General features: G+C 52.4%; 1 protein-coding gene across 1 annotated transcript in view; it reads left to right on the top strand.

Moving 5' to 3' along the window:
- Nucleotides 1-21,469, top strand: part of LOC139239484 (neurexin-2-like) — a 1,141,616-nt gene that overhangs the window by 50,390 nt on the left and 1,069,757 nt on the right. The window contains exons 4-5 of the mRNA XM_070868266.1: nucleotides 7,887-8,270; nucleotides 11,697-11,900. Of these exons, the coding sequence (XP_070724367.1) occupies nucleotides 7,887-8,270; nucleotides 11,697-11,900 (588 nt within the window). The remainder of the gene's footprint in view (nucleotides 1-7,886; nucleotides 8,271-11,696; nucleotides 11,901-21,469) is intronic.

Raw genomic sequence — 21,469 nt, forward strand, 5'->3', positions numbered from 1 at the left:
AATTCCAGATTAATTTAATCAACTGACTTTAAATTCCCCAGCTGCCGTGGTGGGATTTGAACTCGGGTCTGCGGATCATCAGTCCCTGCAGTGGCTCAGTGGGCAGCAGACTCGCCTCTGAGTCAGAGGGTTGTGGGTTCCAGTCTGAGGGAGCGCCGCACTGTCGGAGGGGCGGTACTGAGGGAGCGCCGCACTGTCGGAGGGACAGTACTGAGGGAGCGCTGCACTGTCGGAGGGGCAGTACTGAGGGAGCCCCGCACTGTCGGAGGGGTGGTACTGAGGGAGCGCCGCACTGTCGGAGGGGCGGTACTCAGGGAGCGCCGCACTGTCGGAGGGGCAGTACTGAGGGAGTGCCGCACTGTCGGAGGGGCAGTACTGTGGGAGCCCCGCACTGTCGGAGGGGTGGTACTGAGGGAGCGCCGCACTGTCGGAGGGGCGGTACTGAGGGAGCGCCGCACTGTCGGAGGGGCAGTACTGCGGGAGCGCCGCACTGTCGGAGGGGCAGTACTGAGGGAGCGCCGCACTGTCGGAGGGGCAGTACTGAGGGAGCGCCGCACTGTCGGACGGGCAGTACTGAGGGAGCACCGCACTGTCGGAGGGGCAGTACTGAGGGAGCGCCGCACTGTCGGAGGGGCAGTACTGAGGGAGCGCCGCACTGTCGGAGGGGCAGTACTGAGGGAGCGCCGCACTGTCGGAGGGGCAGTACTGAGGGAGTGCCGCACTGTCGGAGGGGCGATGCTGAGGGAGCAAGTCTTTCTTTCTTATCATTAGTCCAGGCCGAGCCGACTGGATTACTAGTCCAGTGACATAACCACGATACAGCCGTTAACCCTCGGACATCTTTGAAACTTTCCCCAACAGGTTTCCCGCCCGACGGCTGGCCTGGTTGCCAGGGTGACTGCCTGTCGGGCAGGAAAGCAGGCGGGGAGCGGAGATGAGCTAAGTGGGAGGTGGGGTGAGGGTAAGGGGGTCAAACATCGCGGGAGTTGATGGAGGGGGGACCCGGATACCACGGGCGGGGGTAGGCGGGTTGAATCAGACACCTCGGGGGGTACGATCAAGTAGGTGCCTGGGGTGGACACAATCCTGCTCCTCCTGGCCCACAAACAGGGCTGTCAAGGAACTTACCTCACAAATCCGGCCCCTTCCGTATCCCTTTTGCCTGCCGGGTTTCCCGAGACTCGGGAATCCCAGCCGCCGTGCATTTGTTACCTCCAGACTTGACTATTCCAAGGCACTCCTGGCCGGCCTCCCACGTGCTACCCTACGTAAACTGGAGGTGATCCAAAACTCAGCTGGCCCATGTCCTAACTCGCACCGAGTCCCACTCACCCATCACCCCCTGTGCTCACTGCACTGTGTCCTAACTCGCACCGAGTCCCACTCACCCATCACCCCCTGTGCTCACTGCACTGTGTCCTAACTCGCACCGAGTCCCGCTCACCCATCACCCCCTGTGCTAGCTGACCCGTGTCCTAACTCGCACCGAGTCCCGCTCACCCATCACCCTCTGTGCTCGCTGTCCCGTGTCCTAACTCGCACCGAGTCCTGCTCACCAATCACCCCCTGTGCTCGCTGCCCCGTGTCCTAACTCGCACCAAGTCCCGTTCACCCATCACCCCCTGTGCTCACTGCCCTGTGTCCTAACTCGCACCGAGTCCCGCTCACCCATCACCCCCTGTGCTCGCTGCCCTGTGTCCTAACTCGCACTGAGTCCCGCTCACCCATCACCCACTGTGCTCGCTGACCTACATTGGCTCCCGGTTAAGCAACGCCTCGATTTCTAAATTCTCATCCTTGTTTACAAATCCCTCCTTGGCCCTCGCTTCTCCCTATCTCAGTACTCTCCTCCAGCCCCACAACCCCCCTTCGAGCCTGCACCACCATTCAATAAGATCATGGCTGATCATGCCCCATTCCTGCTTTCTCTTCATATCCCCTGATCCCTTTAGCCATAAGGGCCACATCGAACTCCCTTTTGAATATATTTAGTGAATTGGCCTCAACAACTTTCTGTGGTAGAGAATTCCACAGGTTCACAATTCTCTGAGTGAAGAAGTTTCTCCTCATCTCGGTCCTAAATGGCTTACCCCTTATCCTTGGACTGTGACCCCTGGTTCTGGACTTCCCCAACATCGGGAACATTCTTCCTGCATCTAACCTGTCCAATCCTGTCAGAATTTTATATGTTTCTATGAGATCCCCTCTAATTCTTCTAAATTCCAGTGAATATAAGCCTAGTCGATCCAGTTTTTCTTCATATGTCAGTCCTGCCATCCCGGGAATCAGTCTGGTGAACCTTCGCTGCACTTCCTCAATAGCAAGAACGTCCTACCTCAGATTAGGAGACCAAAACTGAACACAATATTCCAGCTGAGGCCTCACCAAGGCCCTGTACAACTGCAGTAAGACCTCCCTGCTCCTATACTCAAATCCCCTAGCTATAAAGGCCAACATCCCATTTGCCTTCTTCACCGCCTGCTGTACCTGCATGCCAACTTTCAATGACTGATGTACCATGACACCCAGGTCTCGCTGCATCTCACCTTTTCCTAATCTGTCACCATTCAGATAATATTCTGCCTTCCTGTTTTAGCCACCAAAATGGATAACCTCACATTTATCCACATTATACTGCATCTGCCATGCATTTGCCCACTCACCTAACCTGTCCAAGTCACCCTTAGCATCCTCCTCACAGTTCACAACGCCACCCAGTTTGGTGTCATCTGCAAACTTGGAGTTATTACACTCAATTTCTTCATCTAAATCATTAATGTATATTGTAAATAGCTGGGGTCCCAGCACTGAGCCCTGCGGCACCCCACTAGTCACTGCCTGCCATTCTGAAAAGGACCCGTTTATCCCGACTCTCTGATTCCTGTCTGCCAACCAGTTCTCTATCCACGTCAGTACATTACCCCCAATACCATGTGCTTTAATTTTGCACACCAATCTCTTGTGTGGGACCTTTTGAAAGCCCAAATACACCACATCCACTGGTTCTCCCTTGTCCACGCGACTAGTTACAGCTTCAAAAAATTTTAGAAGATTTGTCAAGCATGATTTCCCTTTCATAAATCCATACTGACTTGGACCGATCCTGTCACTGCTTTCCAAATGCGCTGCTATTTCATCTTTAATAATTGATTCCAACATTTTCCCCACCACTGATGTCAGGCTCCCTAAACCTCTCCGCCTCTCTACCTGTCTCTGCTTCTTCAAGCCGCTCCTTAAAACCTGTACACAATACTCCAGGTGTGGTCTCACCAGGGCCCTGTATTATTGTAGTAAGATGTCTTTACTCTTAGAGTCCAGCCCCCTTGCAATAAAGGTCATCATATAATTTACCTCCATAATTGCTTGATGTGCCTGTATGCTAACGATCTATGCTTTGCACACAAGCACATAAATCAAAGAGGTTTGGAACTCTCTTCCGCAAACTGCATTTGACACTGGGTCAATAGTTAATTTTAAATCTGAGATTGATAGATTTCTGTTAACCAAAGGCATTAAGGGATATGGGCCAAAGGCGGGTAGGTGGAGTTAGGCCGCACAAAAGTCGAGGCTGACAGTCCCAGTGCAGTACTGTCGGAGGGGCAGTGCTGAGGGAGCGCCGCACTGTCGGAGGGGCAGTGCTGAGGGAGCGCCGCACTGTCGGAGGGGCAGTGCTGAGGGAGCGCCACACTATCGGAAGGGCAGTACTGAGGGAGCGCCGCACTGTCGGAGGGGCAGTGCTGAGGGAGCGCCGCACTGTCGGAGGGGCGGTGCTGAGGGAGCGCCGCACTGTCGGAGGGGCAGTGCTGAGGGAGCGCCACACTGTCGGAGGGGCGGTGCTGAGGGAGCGCCGCACTGTCGGAGGGGCAGTGCTGAGGGAGCGCCGCACTGTCGGGAGGGCAGTGCTGAGGGAGCGCCGCACTGTCGGAGGGGCAGTGCTGAGGGAGCGCCGCTCTGTCGGAGAGGCGGTGCTGAGGGAGCGCCGCATTGTCGGAGGGGCGGTGCTGAGGGAGCGCCGCACTGTCGGAAGGGCAGTGCTGAGGGAGCGCCACACTGTCGGAGGGGCAGTACTGAGGGAGCGCCGCACTGTCGGAGGGGCAGTACAGAGGGAGCGCCGCACTGTCGGAGGGGCGGTGCTGAGGGAGCGCCGCATTGTCGGAGGGGCAGTACTGAGGGAGCGGCGCACTGTCGGAGGGGCGGTGCTGAGGGAGCGCCGCACTGTCGGAGGGGCAGTACTGAGGGAGCGCCGCACTGTCGGAGGGGCGGTACTGAGGGAGTGCTGCACTGTCGGAGCGGCAGTCTTTCAGATGAGATGTTAAAACCGAGGCCTCGTCTGCTCTCGGGTGAACATAAAATATCCCACGGCCACGATTTTGAAGAAGAGCAGGGTAGTTCTCCCTCATGTCCTGGGGCCAATATTTATCCCTCAACCAAAATCACTGAAAACAGATGATCCAGTCGTGACCATGTTGCTGTTTGTGGGAGCTTGCTGTGCACGGATTAGCTGCCGCGTTTGCTACATTACAACAGCGAGCACACTTTGAAAAGAGCTTCATTGGCTGTGAAACGCTTTGGGTCGTCCGGTGGTCGTGAAAGGCGCTGTCGAAATGTGTGCCGTTTCTTTATAACAACATAAGAACATAAGAATTAGGAGCAGGAGTCTGCCATTCGGTCCCTCGAGCCTGCTCCGCCATTCAATAAGATTCATAGCTGACCTTCGACCCCAACTCCACTTTCCGGCCCGATCCCTATATCCCTCGATACCTCGAGACTCCAAAAATTTCAGCCTTGAATAGACTCAACGACTGAGCCTCCACAGCCCTCTGGGGCAGAGAATTCCAAAGATTCACCACCCTCTGAGTGAAGAAATTCCTCCTCATCTCAGTCCTCAATGGCCGACCCCTTATCCTGAGACTGTGTGACCCCTGGTTCTAGACTCCCCAGCCCGGGGGGAAACACCCTCCCTGCATCTACCCTGTCAAGCCCCTGTAAGAATTGTGTGTGTTTCAATGAGATCACCTCTCATTCTTCTAAACTCTAGAGAATATCGGCCTAGTCTGCTCAATCTCTCCTCATAGGACAATCCCCCCATCCCAGGAATCAGTCTGGTGAACCTTTGTTGCACTCCCTCAATGGCAAGTATATCCTTCCTTAGGTAAGGAGACCCAAACTGTACACAATACTCCAGGTGTGGTCTCACCAGGGCCCTGTATAATTGCAGTAAGACGTCTTTACTCTTATACTCAAATCCTCTTATATTAAAGGCCATCATACCATTTGCTTTCTGAATTGCTTGTAGGTACAGATGAGATAGACCATTTGGCCCATCATAGGCCTTCCCTCCAATGAGGAAGGCCATAGAGTCTGCCCAGCCTCCAATTGTTACGACACAAGAAATAGGAGCAGGAGTCGGCCATTCGGCCCCTCGAGCCTGCTCCGCCATTCAATGAGATCACGGCTGATCTTGATCTCAACTCCACTTTCCTGTCCGATCCCCATATTCTTTGATTCCCCGAGAGTGCAAAAATCCACCGATCTCATCCTTGATACTCAATGGCTGAGCCTCCACAGCCCTCTCTGCCCAAATGGCCAACTCCTATTTCTTATGTTTATGACGTAAAACGTAGAATCCTCGAAAAATAACGTCACATTCTTCTAAACTCGAGAGAATATAGGCCGAGTGTACTCAAACTCTCCTCATTGGACAATCCCCCCCATCCCAGGAATCAGTCTGGTGAACCTTCGCTGCACTCCCTCTAAGGCAAGTATATCCTTCCTTAGGTAAGGAGACCGTTGCGGTTCGTGGGAGCTTGCTGTGCGCAGATTGGCTGCTGCGTTTGCTACATTACGGCAGTGTGCGCCCTTTGAAAAGTGGCTGTGAAACGCTTTGGGACGTCCGGTGGTCGTGAAAGGCGCGGCAGAAACGTGTGTCGTTTCTTTATAAGAACATAAGAAATAGGAGCTGGAGTCGGCCATTCGGCCCCTCGAGCCTGCTCCGCCATTCAATGAGATCATGGCTGATCCGATTTGAATGGGTTGAGTGAGTGGGCAAACACATGGCAGATGCAGTATAACGTGAATAAATGTGAAGTTATCCACTTTGGTAGGAAAAACATACGAACAAAGTATTATTGAAATGGTGATGGCTTGGGAAGTGTCGATGTACAGAGGGACCTGGGTGTCCTTCTACACCAGTCAGTGAAAGCAAACATGCCGGTGCAGCAAGCAGTTAGGCAAATGGTACGTTGGCCTTCATTGCAAGAGGATTTGTGTACAGGAGCAAGGATGTCTTACTGCAGTTATACAGGGCCTTGGTGAGACCGCACCTAGAGTAGTGTGTGCAGTTTTGGTCTCCTTACCTAAGGAAGGATATACTTGCCAGAGGGAGTGCAGCGAAGGTTCATCAGACTGATTCCTGGGATGACAGGACTGTCATATGAGGAGAGATTATAGAAAACATAGAAAACATAGAAAATAGGTGCAGGAGCAGGTCATTCGGCCCTTCGAGCCTGCACCGCCATTCAATGAGTTCATGGCTGAACATGAAACTTCAGTACCCCATTCCTGCTTTCTCGCCATACCCCTTGATCCCCCGAGTAGTAAGGACTACATCTAACTCCTTTTTGAATATATTTAGTGAATTGGCCTCAACAACTTTCTGTGGTAGAGAATTCCACAGGTTCACCACTCTCTGGGTGAAGAAGTTTCTCCTCCTCTCGGTCCTAAATGGCTTACCCCTTATCCTTAGACTGTGACCCCTGGTTCTGGACTTCCCCAACATTAATAAGAACATAAGAACATAAGATTAGGAATAGAAAATAAATGAACATAAACATTAATTCCCTTATTGGATAAAAATATATATATATATGTGATTTGAATATATTCAATGAGCTAGCCTCAACTGCTTAACTGGGAAGAGAATTCCACAGATTAAAAACACTATGGGAGAAGAAATTCCTTCTCAACTAGGTTTTAAATTGGCTCCCCTGTATTTTGAGGCTGTGCCCCCTGGTTCTAGTCTCTCCGACCAGTGAAAACAACCTCTCCGCCTCTATCCTGTCTATCCCTTTCATTATTTTAAATTGTATAATTAAATTAAATTAAATTAAATAATAGACTGGGTCGACTAGGCCTGTATTCACTAGAGTTTAGAAGAGTGAAAGGGGATCTCATTGAAACGTATAAAATTCTGACGGGGTTGGATAGACTGGATGTGGGGAGGGTGTTTCCCCCGGGGCTGGGAAGTCTAGAACAAGGGGTCACAGTCTCAGGATACGGGGTGGGAAATTTAGGAGCGAGATGAGGAGAAATGTTTTCACTCCGAGGATGGTGAACCTGTGGAATTCTCTACCACAGAAGTCTGTGAAGGACAATATATTTAAGAGGGAGATAGATAGATTTCCAGACACAAAAGGCATCAAGGAGAATGGGGAAAAAGCGGGAATATGGTGATCCGTCCTAACTACACAGTACAAATGCACACGAGGCCCATGCTTGAGAGAAGGTCAGTCTGTGACCTGTCCTTTATTCCTTGGCACTCAAGTGATGGAAGTGGGTGGAGCTTCCCCTTTTATACCTGAAGGTCCAGGTTAGGAGTGTCTCCCACAAGTTCACCACCTAGTGGTCAATGTTCTCACAGTGTACAACTTCGGTCAGATTATACATGGGTTACAATGCTGGTTGAATACATGACACATGGTGTTGCGATGGAGGATCAGCCCGTCATCATAGGCAGTCCCTCGGAATCGAGGAACACTTGCAGCCATGACAGCGCAGGCTCGAATGGGCGAATGGCCTCCCGCTATTTTCTATGCTTCTATCATGGACTCAGCCATAACCTGTATCTTCAAGTCCCTTCTAACGTTGCTGCTATCCACTCTCCGCAGGGTCGATCTCGGTCAACAGCCGCCACTTCCCCTTCGTGGCCACGGGCGAGAGCGAGATCCTGGACCTGGACAGCGACATGTACCTGGGCGGGCTGCCCGACGGGCGGGCCGAGCTCCTGCCACCCCCCGAGCTGTGGACCGCCTTCCTGAACTACGGCTATGTGGGCTGCGTGCGCGACCTCTTCATCGACGGCCAGAGCCGCGACGTGCGGCGGCTGGCCGAGGCGCAGAACATGGGCGGGGTCAGCGGCTTCTGCTCCCGCGAGACCCTCAAGCAGTGCAGCATGGCCCCTTGCCGTAACGGCGGTCACTGCCGGGAGGGCTGGAACCGCTACATCTGCGACTGCACCGGCACCGGATTCTTCGGCAAGAACTGCGAGACAGGTAGGCCACCCCTCCCATCCGGGACCCGCGCCTCAACCGCCGCGATCCCCCCCCCCCCCGCCCGTCCCTCCCCCGACGCGCAAAGCCAGACAGAGAGAGACCCTCATCATCATCGGCAGTCCCTCGGAATCGAGGAAGACTTGCTTCCACTCTTAACACGAGTCCTGAGGTGGCTGAACCGTCCGATACGGGAACCACACATAGTCCTAGAGGGGTTTCTTGAGCCTTCTGAACATCACCTGACCTGCTGAGTATTTCCAGCAAAGCTCTGTCTCTACGCACTCGACCAGCTCCGCTGGGCGGGGCCACATTGTCCGCATGCCCCAGACACGAGACTCCCAAAGCAAGCGTTCTACTCGGAACTCCTTCACGGCAAACGAGCCAAAGGTGGGCAGAGGAAACGTTACAGGGACACCCTCAAAGCCTCCCTGATAAAGTGCGACATCCCCACCGACACCTGGGAGTCCCTTGGCCAAAGACCTTTGTGCCGAGACCACTCACTGTGCAACAGTTCTACAAAGTGTTGAGCATACTCACGTCATCAGCAGCATGGGCAGTCCCTCGGAATCGAGGAAGACTTGCTTCCACTCGTAACATGAGTCCTTAGGTGGCTGAACAGTCCAATACGAGAACCACAGTCCCTGTCACAGGTGGGACAGACAGTGGTTGAGGGAAGGGGAGGGTGGGACTGGTTTGCCGCACGCTCCTTCCGCTGCCTGCGCTTGGTCTCTGCACGCTCTCGGCGACGAGACTCGAGGTGCTCAGCGCCCTCCCGGATGCACTTCCTCCACTTAGGGCGGACTGGTCTTTGGCCAGGGACTTGCTTCCACACCAAAAAGGGATGAGTTCACAGGTGTTTCTATATTTTCTATGTTTGTATGTTTCTATGTTTCAATGAAGGACCTAATATTCCGGATCCCGAACTACATCCTGAAGGGTGGAAGATGCCTGTGGGTGGGTTTTTTTAACGTGGGGTGACCGTTGCACACCAGCCACCACACGGGCTTGACAGAGCGAGGTCTTGGTCCAGGGGCAAGGGTTAACCAGGACGACTGGAGACCAGCTCTGCTGCACGGACCCAGTGCGCGCTCACATATCGCACAGTGTGGGGCTGGGCCCGTGCTGCCCCTGGGCCCTCGCCTCTCCTGGGCCCCGATCACGTCCCTCTACAATCTCTCGCCGCTCCTTCGCCCCGACCTCACCGCTCCTGCTCTAACCTGCCCACGCTCCGATCACCGACCTGGACCTTGGTGACATCACTCTTCACTGCCGTCACCCTCCTGCACCGTCTCGCGCGGCTCCCTGGAACGCCACGCTCCTTTTAAGGTTCCGACCTGCAGGGGCTGGGAAAGAACGGAGGGAAGGCAGGAGCGATTAAAGGCTCGAAATTAGCCAGCCTAACGCGTGTCTTTAACGTCATCTTTTTTGCGTTAAAACTGCTTTTTTTGTTCTTAAGATAAAGTGCACAAAATACCCCAAAATTTAAGAATGGCGCTTTCAAAATAACGCCATTTTCCGAATCGACATACCTTAAAAATCGCACCGCCTAAATTTGGCCGTTTGGCGAACCTGTGCTGGGTCACAAAACAACACATGGGAAAGGCAGGCGTTGCGGCCTAAAAGACATCGATAAGTAAGACCTGCAAAAAAGGTAAGTTGAATTTTTTTTTAAAATTTCAGCGATTTATTTTTGAAGGCTTTTGTCAATGTTTTCCCATTTTAAATGTTTTTATCTTTGCGGATATTTAGAAGAATGCGGGGGATGTTTTCTCCCCTGTATTTTTGGGGATATCGGCCTCGCTGTAATGTTAAAGAGGACAGCGGTATTAAACATGGTTCCTCCAGCAACGCTGGTTTTTAACGGCAACGGTATTTTGTTGGATAAACTTACCCCCTTTAAAAAATGCCGACATTTTTTTTCTTATTATTTCTTCACAAAAATGTCGTTATTTATCAAATAAAGAAAGGCTGGGGTATTTCTAGCCCGAAGAGTCAAAAGGGATTCTTGAGCGATAAGGGAGTCAAGGATTATGGGGAGCTGGCTGGGAAGTGGAGCTGAGTCCATGATTGGATCAGCCATGATATTGAATATTGGAGCAGGCTCGAGGGGCCGAATGGCCGACTCCTGCTCCTATTTCTTATAAGGACATAAGGAATAGGAGCAGGAGTAAGCCATTTGGCCCCTCGAGCCTGCTCCGCCATTCAATATCATGTCTGATCTGATCTTGGCCAATTCTCCACTTCCCCACCTGCTCACCCATAACCCTTGACTCTCTTATCGCTCAAAAATCTGTCTATCTCCACCGTGAATATATTCTGTGACCCAGCCTCCACACCTCTCTGGGGCAGAGAATTCCACAGATTCACGACCGTCTGAGAGAAGAAATTCCTCCTCATCTCCGTTCTAAATGGGCGACCCCTTATTCTGAAACCATGTCCCCTAGTTCTAGATTCCCCCACGAGGGGAAACATCCTCTCTGCATCTACCCTGTCCAGTCCCCTCAGAATCGTATATGTTTCAATAAGATCACCTCTCATTCTTCTAAACTCCAATGAGTAATGAACCACCATAAGTAGCCAACAATGTATTGACCCTTAGCACAGACTGATAGAAGATGAACACATACACTCAGTACTGAATAACACATCCGCCCAGGGCAGTGGAGAGTCAGCAGTCTAGAAAGATAGCAAACCCTGGGAAGCAAGGTCACGTCACGAGGAACTGAGGCAGAGTTAACACCACTGAATAACACATTCCGGGAGGGTGAGGTGTGATGGGAGAACCAGTCAGAGCCAGTCTGACAAAGGTCAACAAATCAATGTCGCTGATAGCAGTCGGCCAGTCGGTGGTTCTGTAGGTCGCACACCTCGAAAAATGTACGAACTGTAATTGTAAAACTTTTGTTCTGAGAAGTGTTCATCGGAACCCTTCCCCTGCATGTTTGAATAAAAACCGGTTGAACCGGCGTTTTCGTCTGAGTGATTCCGTGGTCGCGATACGGGCGGGGATACGGGCGGGTGTCGATTCCTTACCTCAGGGAGTCCACCTCAAGGAAGAGATGTCTTTTTTACCCCAACAGAAGAAAAGCAGGGCATTGGTGGGCGGGGGGGGGGACGGTGGGGGCGGTGGGGGGTGGGGGGGAGGGGGGGGAGAGTTCTACCCTTGTGTCCTGGGGGGGTGGGTGCCAATATTTATCCCTCCATCACCATCACTATAAAAAAAATAACCACAGGCGATCCGGTCATTGTCACCTTTGCTGTTTGTGGGAGCTTGCTGTGCGCAATCTGGCCGCCGCCTCTTCCTACGCTGCAAGGAAAAAACAAAAAAAGCGCCTCGTTGGCGGTGGGACGTACTCTGGTGGTGCTAGGGCGTAGTGGAAACCCAAGTCTCTCTTTCTCTTCCTCTCTCCGTTGTTTCTTTTTTAGAAGGGACAGTGCTGAGCTATGACGGGAGCATGTACATGAAGATTATGATGCCGGCAGTCATGCACACGGAGGCAGAGGACATCTCCCTGCGGTTCATGTCTCAGCGGGCCTACGGCCTGCTGATGGCCACGACGTCGAAGGACTCGGCGGACACTCTGAGGCTGGAACTGGATGGCGGGCGGGTGAAGTTGACGGTCAACTTAGGTAACCCCCTTCTCTCTCTCGCTCTCGCTCTCTCTGCTCTCGAGCGATTAGAACCGTGCTTTCTTTCCACGAGCCCGGAGTTAAGTCGCTCGCGGTCCCAGTGCAGGAGTTATCCGTTCAGACGCCAAGGTGTGTGCGGTGGTGGGGGGGGTGGAGAGTCGTAATTAAAGAGAAAACACGCACACACCTAGTGATCAGGAGCACGGGATTGTCCTCTCCCTTGGTCTGTGCTTCGGTTATCTGGTCCATGGCGTTGCCCATTGGTTGTCGTTGCCCCATGGGCCAGGGAGGTGGATCATTCCACCTTCCTGGTGCCGATTCAGTGACCCCCACCTCCCACCCCAACCCACCCCGACATGGGCTCGCACACGTGCGGAGGCTGAGCGCAAACCCAGGCTCACGGTCGGTTCAACAAGGCCAAATTGGAGCGGGAGTCAGCCCAAACGGCAGAGGTCGGGCTGCTGCCTGCAGGGTTGGAGGTGCGGGGAGCGAAAATGTCCGTGGGAACATGGGAAACAGGAGCGGGAGTTGGCCCCCCCCCCCCCAAAAGCCTGATCTGATCACGGGCTCAGCTCCACTTCCCCGCCCGCACCCTTTACTCCCGTATCGCTCAAAAATCCGTCCCTCTCCGCCTTAAATACATTCAATGGCCCAGCCTCCACAGCTCTCTGGGGCGGAGAATTTGCAAAGCTTCAGGAGACGGAATTCCTCCTCACCTCCGTCGTAAATGGGCGACCCCTGATCCTGTGCACCTTGCAGATGTCTGAATGGGTAGAGCCTGCACTGTGGTCTTGTAACATCTTACGACACGTATTTCTGCGTCACATCTTTCATCCACTGTCCCATCCGCTGTCTCTCTTCTAATTTAATCTGTCTCCACCCCTCCCCCGCCCCTTCGAACCATTTCAGCTTCCCTGTCCCCCAGCCTGGTTTCTTTTTCCCTGTCAACGTCCTCTCTCGATAAACGCCTCGGTCTCTCAGTCACGGTGAGGAGGCATGACTTGTTTCCATGGTAACTGCCAGTGCCTGTCCCCCGGAATCGTAAGGACAGAACATCTATCGGAATCAAGGCTAGTGTTGCGTGAGCTCCCTCCAGCCCAGTTCAAGGTTGCAGCATTGCTTTGCCTGTTAAAAGAAGAAAATCTTCCACTATAGTTATTGATTAAGGATATAAATGTTTGTGGGTGGGGAGCGTTTTGTTTTTTTTCATCTCCCCTTTGCAATTCGCACAGAGAAACACAGCCAGCCCGCGCCTTTTGTGTTGCTAACTGACCTTGATCATGGAAACAAGATATTTCATCCTTGACCGAATACAACCATTGCCTAGGGACGGGAGCAAAATAAAACTGGCCACCTCTTGCTGAAGAAACATAACAGCCCACTGTGCCCCCTCCCTAGTTCTAGACCCCCCCCCCCCACAGCCAGGGGAAAACAGCCTCTCAGCATCTACCCTGTCAAGCCCTCTGAGAACCTTGCTGGATTTGGAGAACATCACTTTACGAAAATAAAGAAGTAGGAACAGGGGTCGCCCATTCGGCCCCTCGAGCCTGCTCCGACATCCACCGTCGGCAGTCCCTCGGAATCGAGGAAGACTTGCTTCCACTCTACAAGTGAGTTCTCAGGTTGACTGAACAGTCCAATACGGGAACCACAGTCCCTGTCACAGGCGGGACAGACAGTGGTTGAGGGAAGGGGTGGGTGGGACTGGTTTGCCGCACGCTCCTTCCGCTGCCTGCGCTTAGTTTCCGCACGCTCTCGGCGACGAGACTCGAGGTGCTCAGCACCCTCCCGGATGCACTTCCCCCACTTAGGGCAGACTGGTCTTTGGGCCAGAGACTCCCAGGTGTCGGTGGGGGATGTTGCACTTTATCAGGGAGGCTTTGAGGGTGTCTGTTATGTATGCAATAAAGGTACAAACTGGGTACTGTTTAACTGAACAAGGTACACCCTTGGCTCTGCATTATTACGGCCCAAAGTGCCTGACTCACAAAATGGCTGGCCTTTTATACCAGAGCAGCAGCATGTGCGTGCTGTTCAGTGGCCTCCAACAATACCACCATCTGGTGGCTAGAAACAGCATGTACATACACGATAGTGTCCTTGAATCGTTTCCTTTGCCCACCATTCAATAAGATCATGGCTGATCTTCGACCTCAACTCCACTGTCCTGCCCGACCCCCATAGCCCTTAGCGTCCAAAATTCTGTCAACGACTGAGCCTCCACAGCCCTCTGGGGTAGAGAGTTCCAAAGATTCACCCCCCCTCTGAGTGAAGAAATTCCTCCTCATCTCTGTCCTAAATGGCCGACCCCCTTATCCCGAGACTGTGTGACCCCTGGTTCTAGACTCCCCAGCCCAGGGGGGGGGAAACACCCTCCCTGCATCTACCCCTGTCAATCCCCCTCGGAAACTCAATGGGATCATCTCTCATTCCTCTAAACTCCAGAGGGTACAGGCCCAAACTGCTCAATCTCTCAGAGGACAGCCCTCTCGTCCCAGGAATCAAGTCGCGTTGGGAATTGGATAGGCATAGAGTGGAAAATAAGGCCAGTGAGTTTGGAAATGGAAAGTACAGGCACAGACGTGGGGATAAAGGGAAGTATGTCGGAATTGCCACAGGGGATAACGTTGGAACTGGGATCATGAACTCAGAGGGCAGAACTGATATGGAGCATCATTGTGCCAGATGAAAATGCCCATATTGTAAATAGGGCTCTACATTGGCATAGTGACATAGGGTGCTTTCAAATGCCACAATCAGTTGCTATGAGCAACTCAGACGAGGAAAAGCTTGAAGTACAATGTTCCAACTGCACGTCTCGAGAAGCTCGACACCATCCGGGACAAAGCAGCCCCGCTTGATGGGCCACGCTACCCACCACCTTCAACACTCACTCCCTCCACCACCGGCGCCCCCTGGCTGCAGTGTGCACCGTCTACAAGACGCACTGCAGCAACTCGCCAAGGCTTCTTCGGCAGCACCTCCCAAACCCGCGACCTCTACCCGCCTCGAAGGACAAGGGCAGCAGGCGCATGGGAACACCACCAGCTCCACGTTCCCCCTCCCAGTCACACCCACACACCATCCCCACTTGGAGATATATCGGTTTTAACAGAGGCGGGACAGGGGGCGGGCAGCCAATCCGCTCCCAAAGGGGCGGGTCTCCCATTTAAATATTATAATGAGGCTGCTGATCCCCCCGGCGATCCGCCATTTTAAATTTACCTCTGGCTGGGTGGGTCTCGCAGGCCTTCGGGAGCCCAGCAGCTAAAGGGAGGCAGGAACTGCTGGATTAGGGAGGCCCGTATCTTTGCACTTAGCTGCTAGATCCAGTGTCCCTGCCTTCCCCCAGGCCTCCAGTTTCCGCCCTTCCCAAAGGTCTCCAATTACCCCCCACCCCCCCAGCCTCCAATTCCCCCTCCAGGCTTCCAATTCCCCTTCCCCAGGCCTCCAATCGCACCCCCCCCCGCCCCAGGCCTCCGATCCCCCCCACCCCCCCATGAAACCTCTGATTCCCGCCCCCTCCCCCAACCAAAGCTCCGAGCCCCCCATCACCTCCCCCTCCAACCCCGAAGCTTCTCCGGCTCTCGACCCCCCGCTCTACCCTCCCCCTCCCTCCCCCCCCCCCCCGCTATCCCCTCCGAACCCTTCCCTCCGCTCTGCGGCCTAGTGCCGCAGGCTTGTACTCCGGCAGGTAGCCAATGGCGGAGCGCTGGAAATCAGGGGATGCTCAAGAGGCCAGAATTGGAGGAGCGCAGAGACCTCGGTGGGGGGTGGGGGAGGGGTGGTGTCTGGGGCTGGAGGAGTTCACAGAGATAGGGAGGGGACGAGGAGGCCGTGGAGGGATTTGAACACGAGGATGAGGATTTTAGAATGCAACTGGACAAAGCCCGCCGTTCCCCCCCGGGTGAGGGAGGGGTGGCATCTGTGAGGTTGTCCTGCTCCTGATCGCTATCCAGTAGCCTGCGCAAGCAAATTGACATCAGATGGAGGGCCGAGGTCGGGCATGGCGCTAGAATCCTTCGTAGTCCACTCGCCGGCCAATATTCGCCAGTCCAGGGCGCTGACAGAGACTGAGCAAAGTACTAGTGAGCAAGACACCCCGTTGAACAGTTGCCCCAACGTGAGACGCGCCTTCAGGGGACGAGACAAGGAAGCCAATGGGAAAATAAATCTTCTCTCTGTTGCTCAAGTCCTATCCCCTTCACCTCCGAGTCAAGAACATAAGAATTAGGAGCAGGAGTTGGCCCTCGAGCCTGCTCTGCCATTCAATACGATCATGGCTGATCTGATCTTGGCCTCAGCTCCACTTCCCTGCCCGTACCCTTTATAGCCTTGTCGCTCAAAAGTCTATCTCCACCTTAAATATATTCAATGACCCAGCCTCCACAGCTCTCTGGGACAGAGAATTCCACAAATTTCCAACCCTCTGAGAGAAGAAATTCCTCCTCATCTCAGTTTTAAATGGCCGGCCTCTTATTCTGAGACTATGTCCCCTAGTTTTAGTTTCCCCTATGAGTGGAAACATCCTCTCTGCATCCTCCACCTTGTCGGGCCCCCTCATTATCTTATGCGTTTCGATAAGATCACCTCTCATTCTTCCGAACTCCAATGAGTAGAGGCCCAACCTACTCAACCTTTCCTCATAAGTCAAACCCCCTCATCTCCGGAATCAACCGAGTGAACCTTCTCTAAACTGCCTCCAATGCAAGTATATCCTTCCTTAAATACGGAGACCGAAACTGCACGCAGTACTCCAGGTGTGGCCTCACCAATACCCTGTACAGTTAGTGTGACGAAGAACAGGATTATCTGCCGATAGTTATTTTGCTCTCATCTCTACGCTAATCACAAGTATGTTGACGTGACATTTTCAATTCATTCTCACTAACACTGTGATGTAAAATGGAGGGGGAAAAAAACTTTCCTTCTCAAAATTTTCCGACTTGATCTCAACTTTTCCCGTATCTGTTCCTAACTTTGAAGAGCATTCTCTTTCTAGCTGGACAAAACACTGTAATCTCAAGCACGCTGATGTGAAGGACATGACTTTATATTTTGATAAAACAGATTAGGTATATTGTATCCCAGAGATCGACGGATTCCAGCCAATTATTATCCAGGACTTTTAATGGAAACTTTTAGAGTGCCTCAATTAACTGGGAACTATCTTAGTTAAGAAATTGAGAGATAAGGGTGGGCCATTTACAAATATGTTTGGGTTTTTAAACAATCCAGCTTCCTGTATAACACATTGTGCCGTACACACAGCTCCCCGCGTAAAACATTGCTCAGTACACACAGTTGGAAATATATCGGCCGTTCCTTCATCGTCGCTGGGTCACAATCCTGGAACTCCCTCCCTAACAGCACTGTGGGAGCACCTTCACCACACGGACTGCAGCGGTTCAAGAAGGCGGCTCACCACCACCTTTTCAAGGGGTGATTAGGGATGGGCGATAAATGCTGGGCCTTGTCAGCGACGCCCACATCTCAGGAATGATTTTTTAATAAAGTTTTAATTACTGCCACACACCCTCTCTGGCCCTGAAAATGTAATTTTACAAGTGCGCAGACTCATTCCTTCAGATTGTTGGAGATTTGAAAAATGCCCACATACCGTGGATGACAAGAAACACACAGCGTTCAGTATGCACAGCTCCCCCTGTGTAACACAGTGTTCAGTACACACAGCTCCCCCTGTCTAACACAGTGTTCAGTACACACAGCTCCCCCTGTGTAACACAGTGTTCAGTACACACAGCTTCCCCTGTGCAACACAGTGTTCAGTACACACAGCTCCCCTGTATAACACAGTGTTCAGTACACACAGCTCCCCCTGTGTAACACAGTGTTCAGTACACACAGCTCCCCCTGTGTAACACAGTGTTCAGTACACACAGCTCCCCCTGTGTAACACAGTGTTCAGTACACACAGCTCCCCCTGTGTAACACAGTGTTCAGTACACACAGCTCCCCCTGTGTAACACAGCGTTCATTACACACAGCTCCCCCTGTGTAACACAGTGTTCATTACACACAGCTCCCCTTGTGTAACACAGTGTTCATTACACACAGCTCCCCTGAGTAACACAGCGTTCATTACACACAGCTACCCCTGTGTAACACAGTGTTCATTACACACAGCTCCCCCTGTGTAACACAGTGTTCAGTACACACAGCTCCCCCTGTGTAACACAGCGTTCATTTCGCACAGCTCCCCCTGTGTAACACAGTGTTCAGTACACACAGCTCCCCCTGTGTAACACAGTGTTCAGTACACACAGCTCCCCCTGTGTAACACAGTGTTCATTACACACAGCTCCCCCTGTGTAACACATTGCCCCAGTCATTTAAAATGAACACGAGCATACAACCAAATGACGAAGGCAGCGTGATTGAGATTATGGTTCGGATTTTGAACTAGAAATATGTTTCCTTCCACCTTATTGAAGAAGTTGTTTTTCACCCGATCCAGGACTCCTCGAATTGGCCTCAGGACTGGCTCCTGTTCCTCACTGGCCACCACGATCCATTTTACATGTTGCAGCTCGAGTTACTTCTTTGTGTTGGTTCTTTTTTCTCTCTCTCTGTCTCGGTCATATTTCAAAAGATGGTACAAAAACCCTTCAATGGCCTGTGTCTGCGGCCCGGAGCAAATAGCCACACGAGCGGTGAACTCTGACCCCTGCCCCCCCACAGCCCAACTGGAACCAGCCGCCCACTGATGGCTGGCGAGACTGATTCGTCCGCCCCCGCCCATGTGTGGCGCTAAAACAGAATTGATCCTCACTTAAACTTGCCGCAATGTGCGCTGGCTGCGTGGTTGTGCCTCTTCCTGTGTTGTTGCCTGTGGCTCAAACCTGCCATTCGGAGTAAAGGGGTTGGGACCGACAGGGCCCGTTAACGTGGAGGTAGTTTGATGGGCTGCCGGGATCCCAGCACTCCAAATGCAGTGCAGTAATCGTGAACGAGGATTCCCCACAGCATGTTACAGCCTGTGTAAGTGTGTGTGTGTGTGTGTGTGAGTGTGTGTGTGAGTGTGTGTGAGTGTGTGTGTGTGTGTGAGTGTGTGTGAGTGTGAGTGTGTGTGTGTGTGTGTGTGTGTGTGAGTGTGTGTGTGTGTGTATGAGTGTGTGTGAGTGTGAGTGTGTGTGTATGAGTGTGTGTGTGTGTGAGTGTGTGTGTGTGTGTGTGTGTGAGTGCGTGTGTGTGAGTGTGTGTGTGTGTATGAGTGTGTGTGAGTGTGAGTGTGTGTGTATGAGTGTGTGTGTGTGAGTGTGTGTGAGTGTGAGTGTGTGTGAGTGTGTGTGTGTGTGAGTGTGTGTGAGTGTGTGTGTGATTGTGAGTGTGAGTGAGTGTGAGTGTGTATGTGTGAGTGTATGTGATTGTGAGTGTGTGAGTGAGTGTGAGTGTGAGTGTGAGTGTGTGTGAGTGTGAGTGAGTGTGAGTGTGTGTGAGTGTGAGTGTGTGTGTGTGTGATTTTGAGTGTGTGTATGTGAGAGTGTGAGTGTGTGTGTGTGTGTGTGAGTGTGTGTGAGTGTGTGAGTGTGTGTGTGTGTGTGTGTGAGTGTGTGTGTATGAGTGTGTGTGAGTGTGTGTGTGTGTGAGTGTGTGTGTGTGTGTGTGTGTGTGTGTGTGAGTGTGTGTGTGTGTATGAGTGTGTGTGAGTGTGAGTGTGTGTGTATGAGTGTGTGTGTGTGTGAGTGTGAGTGTGTGTGAGTGTGTGTGTGTGTGAGTGTGTGTGAGTATGTGTGTGATTGTGAGTGTGTGTGTGAGTGTATGTGTGTGTGTGTGTGTGAGTGTATGTGTGTGAGTGAGTGTGAGTGTGTGTGTGTGAGTGTATGTGATTGTGATTGTGTGAGTGAGTGTGAGTGTGAGTGTGTGTGTGTGAGTGTGAGTGTGTGTGTGTGAGAGTGTGAGTGAGTGTGAGTGTGTGTGTGTGAGTGTATGTGATTGTGAGTGTGTGAGTGAGTGTGAGTGTGTGTGAGTGATAACGCTGAAAATGTCCCCTTGACAACATCACCGGGTGACCATCGTTGACCTGATTTCAGCCATAGCGGTCAGAAATACAGGAAGTGACATCAACCTCTCTGTAATTGACATCCTGTTCGTTTTGGCTCGTTTACTTTCCTCCAAATGACATTTATAAACCCCGCTTCCGGATATGATTGGTACGGCTCAAATACTAATGCATGTGCTGGAGAAAGTAGGGTCATCTTACCACTGAGCTGCGTGACCCCAAATTCGCCAACCTGTGATATCCAGGAAGCACTCAGTTTGACGTGTGTGTGTGTGTGTGTGTGTGTGTGTGTGTGTGTGCCCCTCCAACCATGCACGCTCAAATGATGCGAAACTGCAGCCCTTTGTCCTTTTGATTGGGTACTCTGATCAGAAGTATCGGGGCATACCATCAAACTTGCAGATCGCGGTTTGCCAGATACGGTGACCACTACACACGTGGACAACCTCCCGAAATCTGTACGTGGTCAGCGATGCAACCCCTCCATGTGCGTCAAGGAAGGCACAAGGTCTGGGAAACTTATTGCGTTGCCTCTGTTGTGCGAACCCCAAGATCTCCTCCAATGCCACCACAGCAGGAAGCTGGCCTGGGCAGCCAAGGCTCTGGCTGCTTTGACCGAAGAGGTGCAACCATCGGCCAGACCCACATCTCAACGTCGCGCTTTCGACTTGAACCATGTCTCGGGAACACCCTCGCCGTTTGACAGCGGTGGGGGGGGGGGGGGGGGCGGGGGGGGGGGGAGATTTGGGGTCTCGGACACCTCGGGACTGGGGGATGGGGGAATAAGGACGTCCGTTCCGTGGCTGTTTGCGTCCACTTTTCTGTTGCGGTTGACGACACGTGTCGAGCCCCCGGACCTCATTGGAAACGACCCCAACAAAAAAAAAAAAAATGGCTCTCTTTAACAGCGGGTCCTCAAGAACAATCGTAATGGACTTCAAACCGGTTGCTTGGCCCAAAGGAGTTTGAGAAGCATTGATTGCTGGCAAAAGTCTACTTCAAACTGACCATTAGCATTTGGACTCTCCCTGCTCCCCCATCTAAAGGTTCCCAGAAATCTTATGGGCTTTAATTTTGAGTTTTGAGAACATACGAACATAAGAATTAGGAGCAGGAGTCGGCCATTCGGCCCCTCGAGCCTGCTCCGCCATTCAATAAGATCTTCGACCTCAACTCCACTTTCCCGCCCGATCCCTCGATTCCCTTAATATCCAAAAATCTATCGATCCCAGTCTTGAATATACTCAACGACTGAGCCTCCACAGCCCTCTGGGGCAGAGAATTCCAAAGATTCACCACCCTCTGAGTGAAGAAATTCCTCCTCCATCTCAGTCCTCAATGGCCGACCCCTTATCCTGAGACTGTGTGACCCCTGGTTCTAGACTCCCTAGCCCGGGGGGGGGGGGAAACACCCTCCCTGCATCTACCCTGTCAAGCCTCGTAAGAATTGTGTCTGTTTCAATGAGATCATCTCTCATTCTTCTAAACTCCAGAGAATATCGGCCTCATCTGCTCAATCTCTCCTCATAGGACAATCCCCCCCATC

The sequence above is a fragment of the Pristiophorus japonicus genome, chromosome 27 (assembly GCF_044704955.1).
Source record: "Pristiophorus japonicus isolate sPriJap1 chromosome 27, sPriJap1.hap1, whole genome shotgun sequence".
NCBI lineage: Eukaryota > Metazoa > Chordata > Chondrichthyes > Pristiophoridae > Pristiophorus > Pristiophorus japonicus.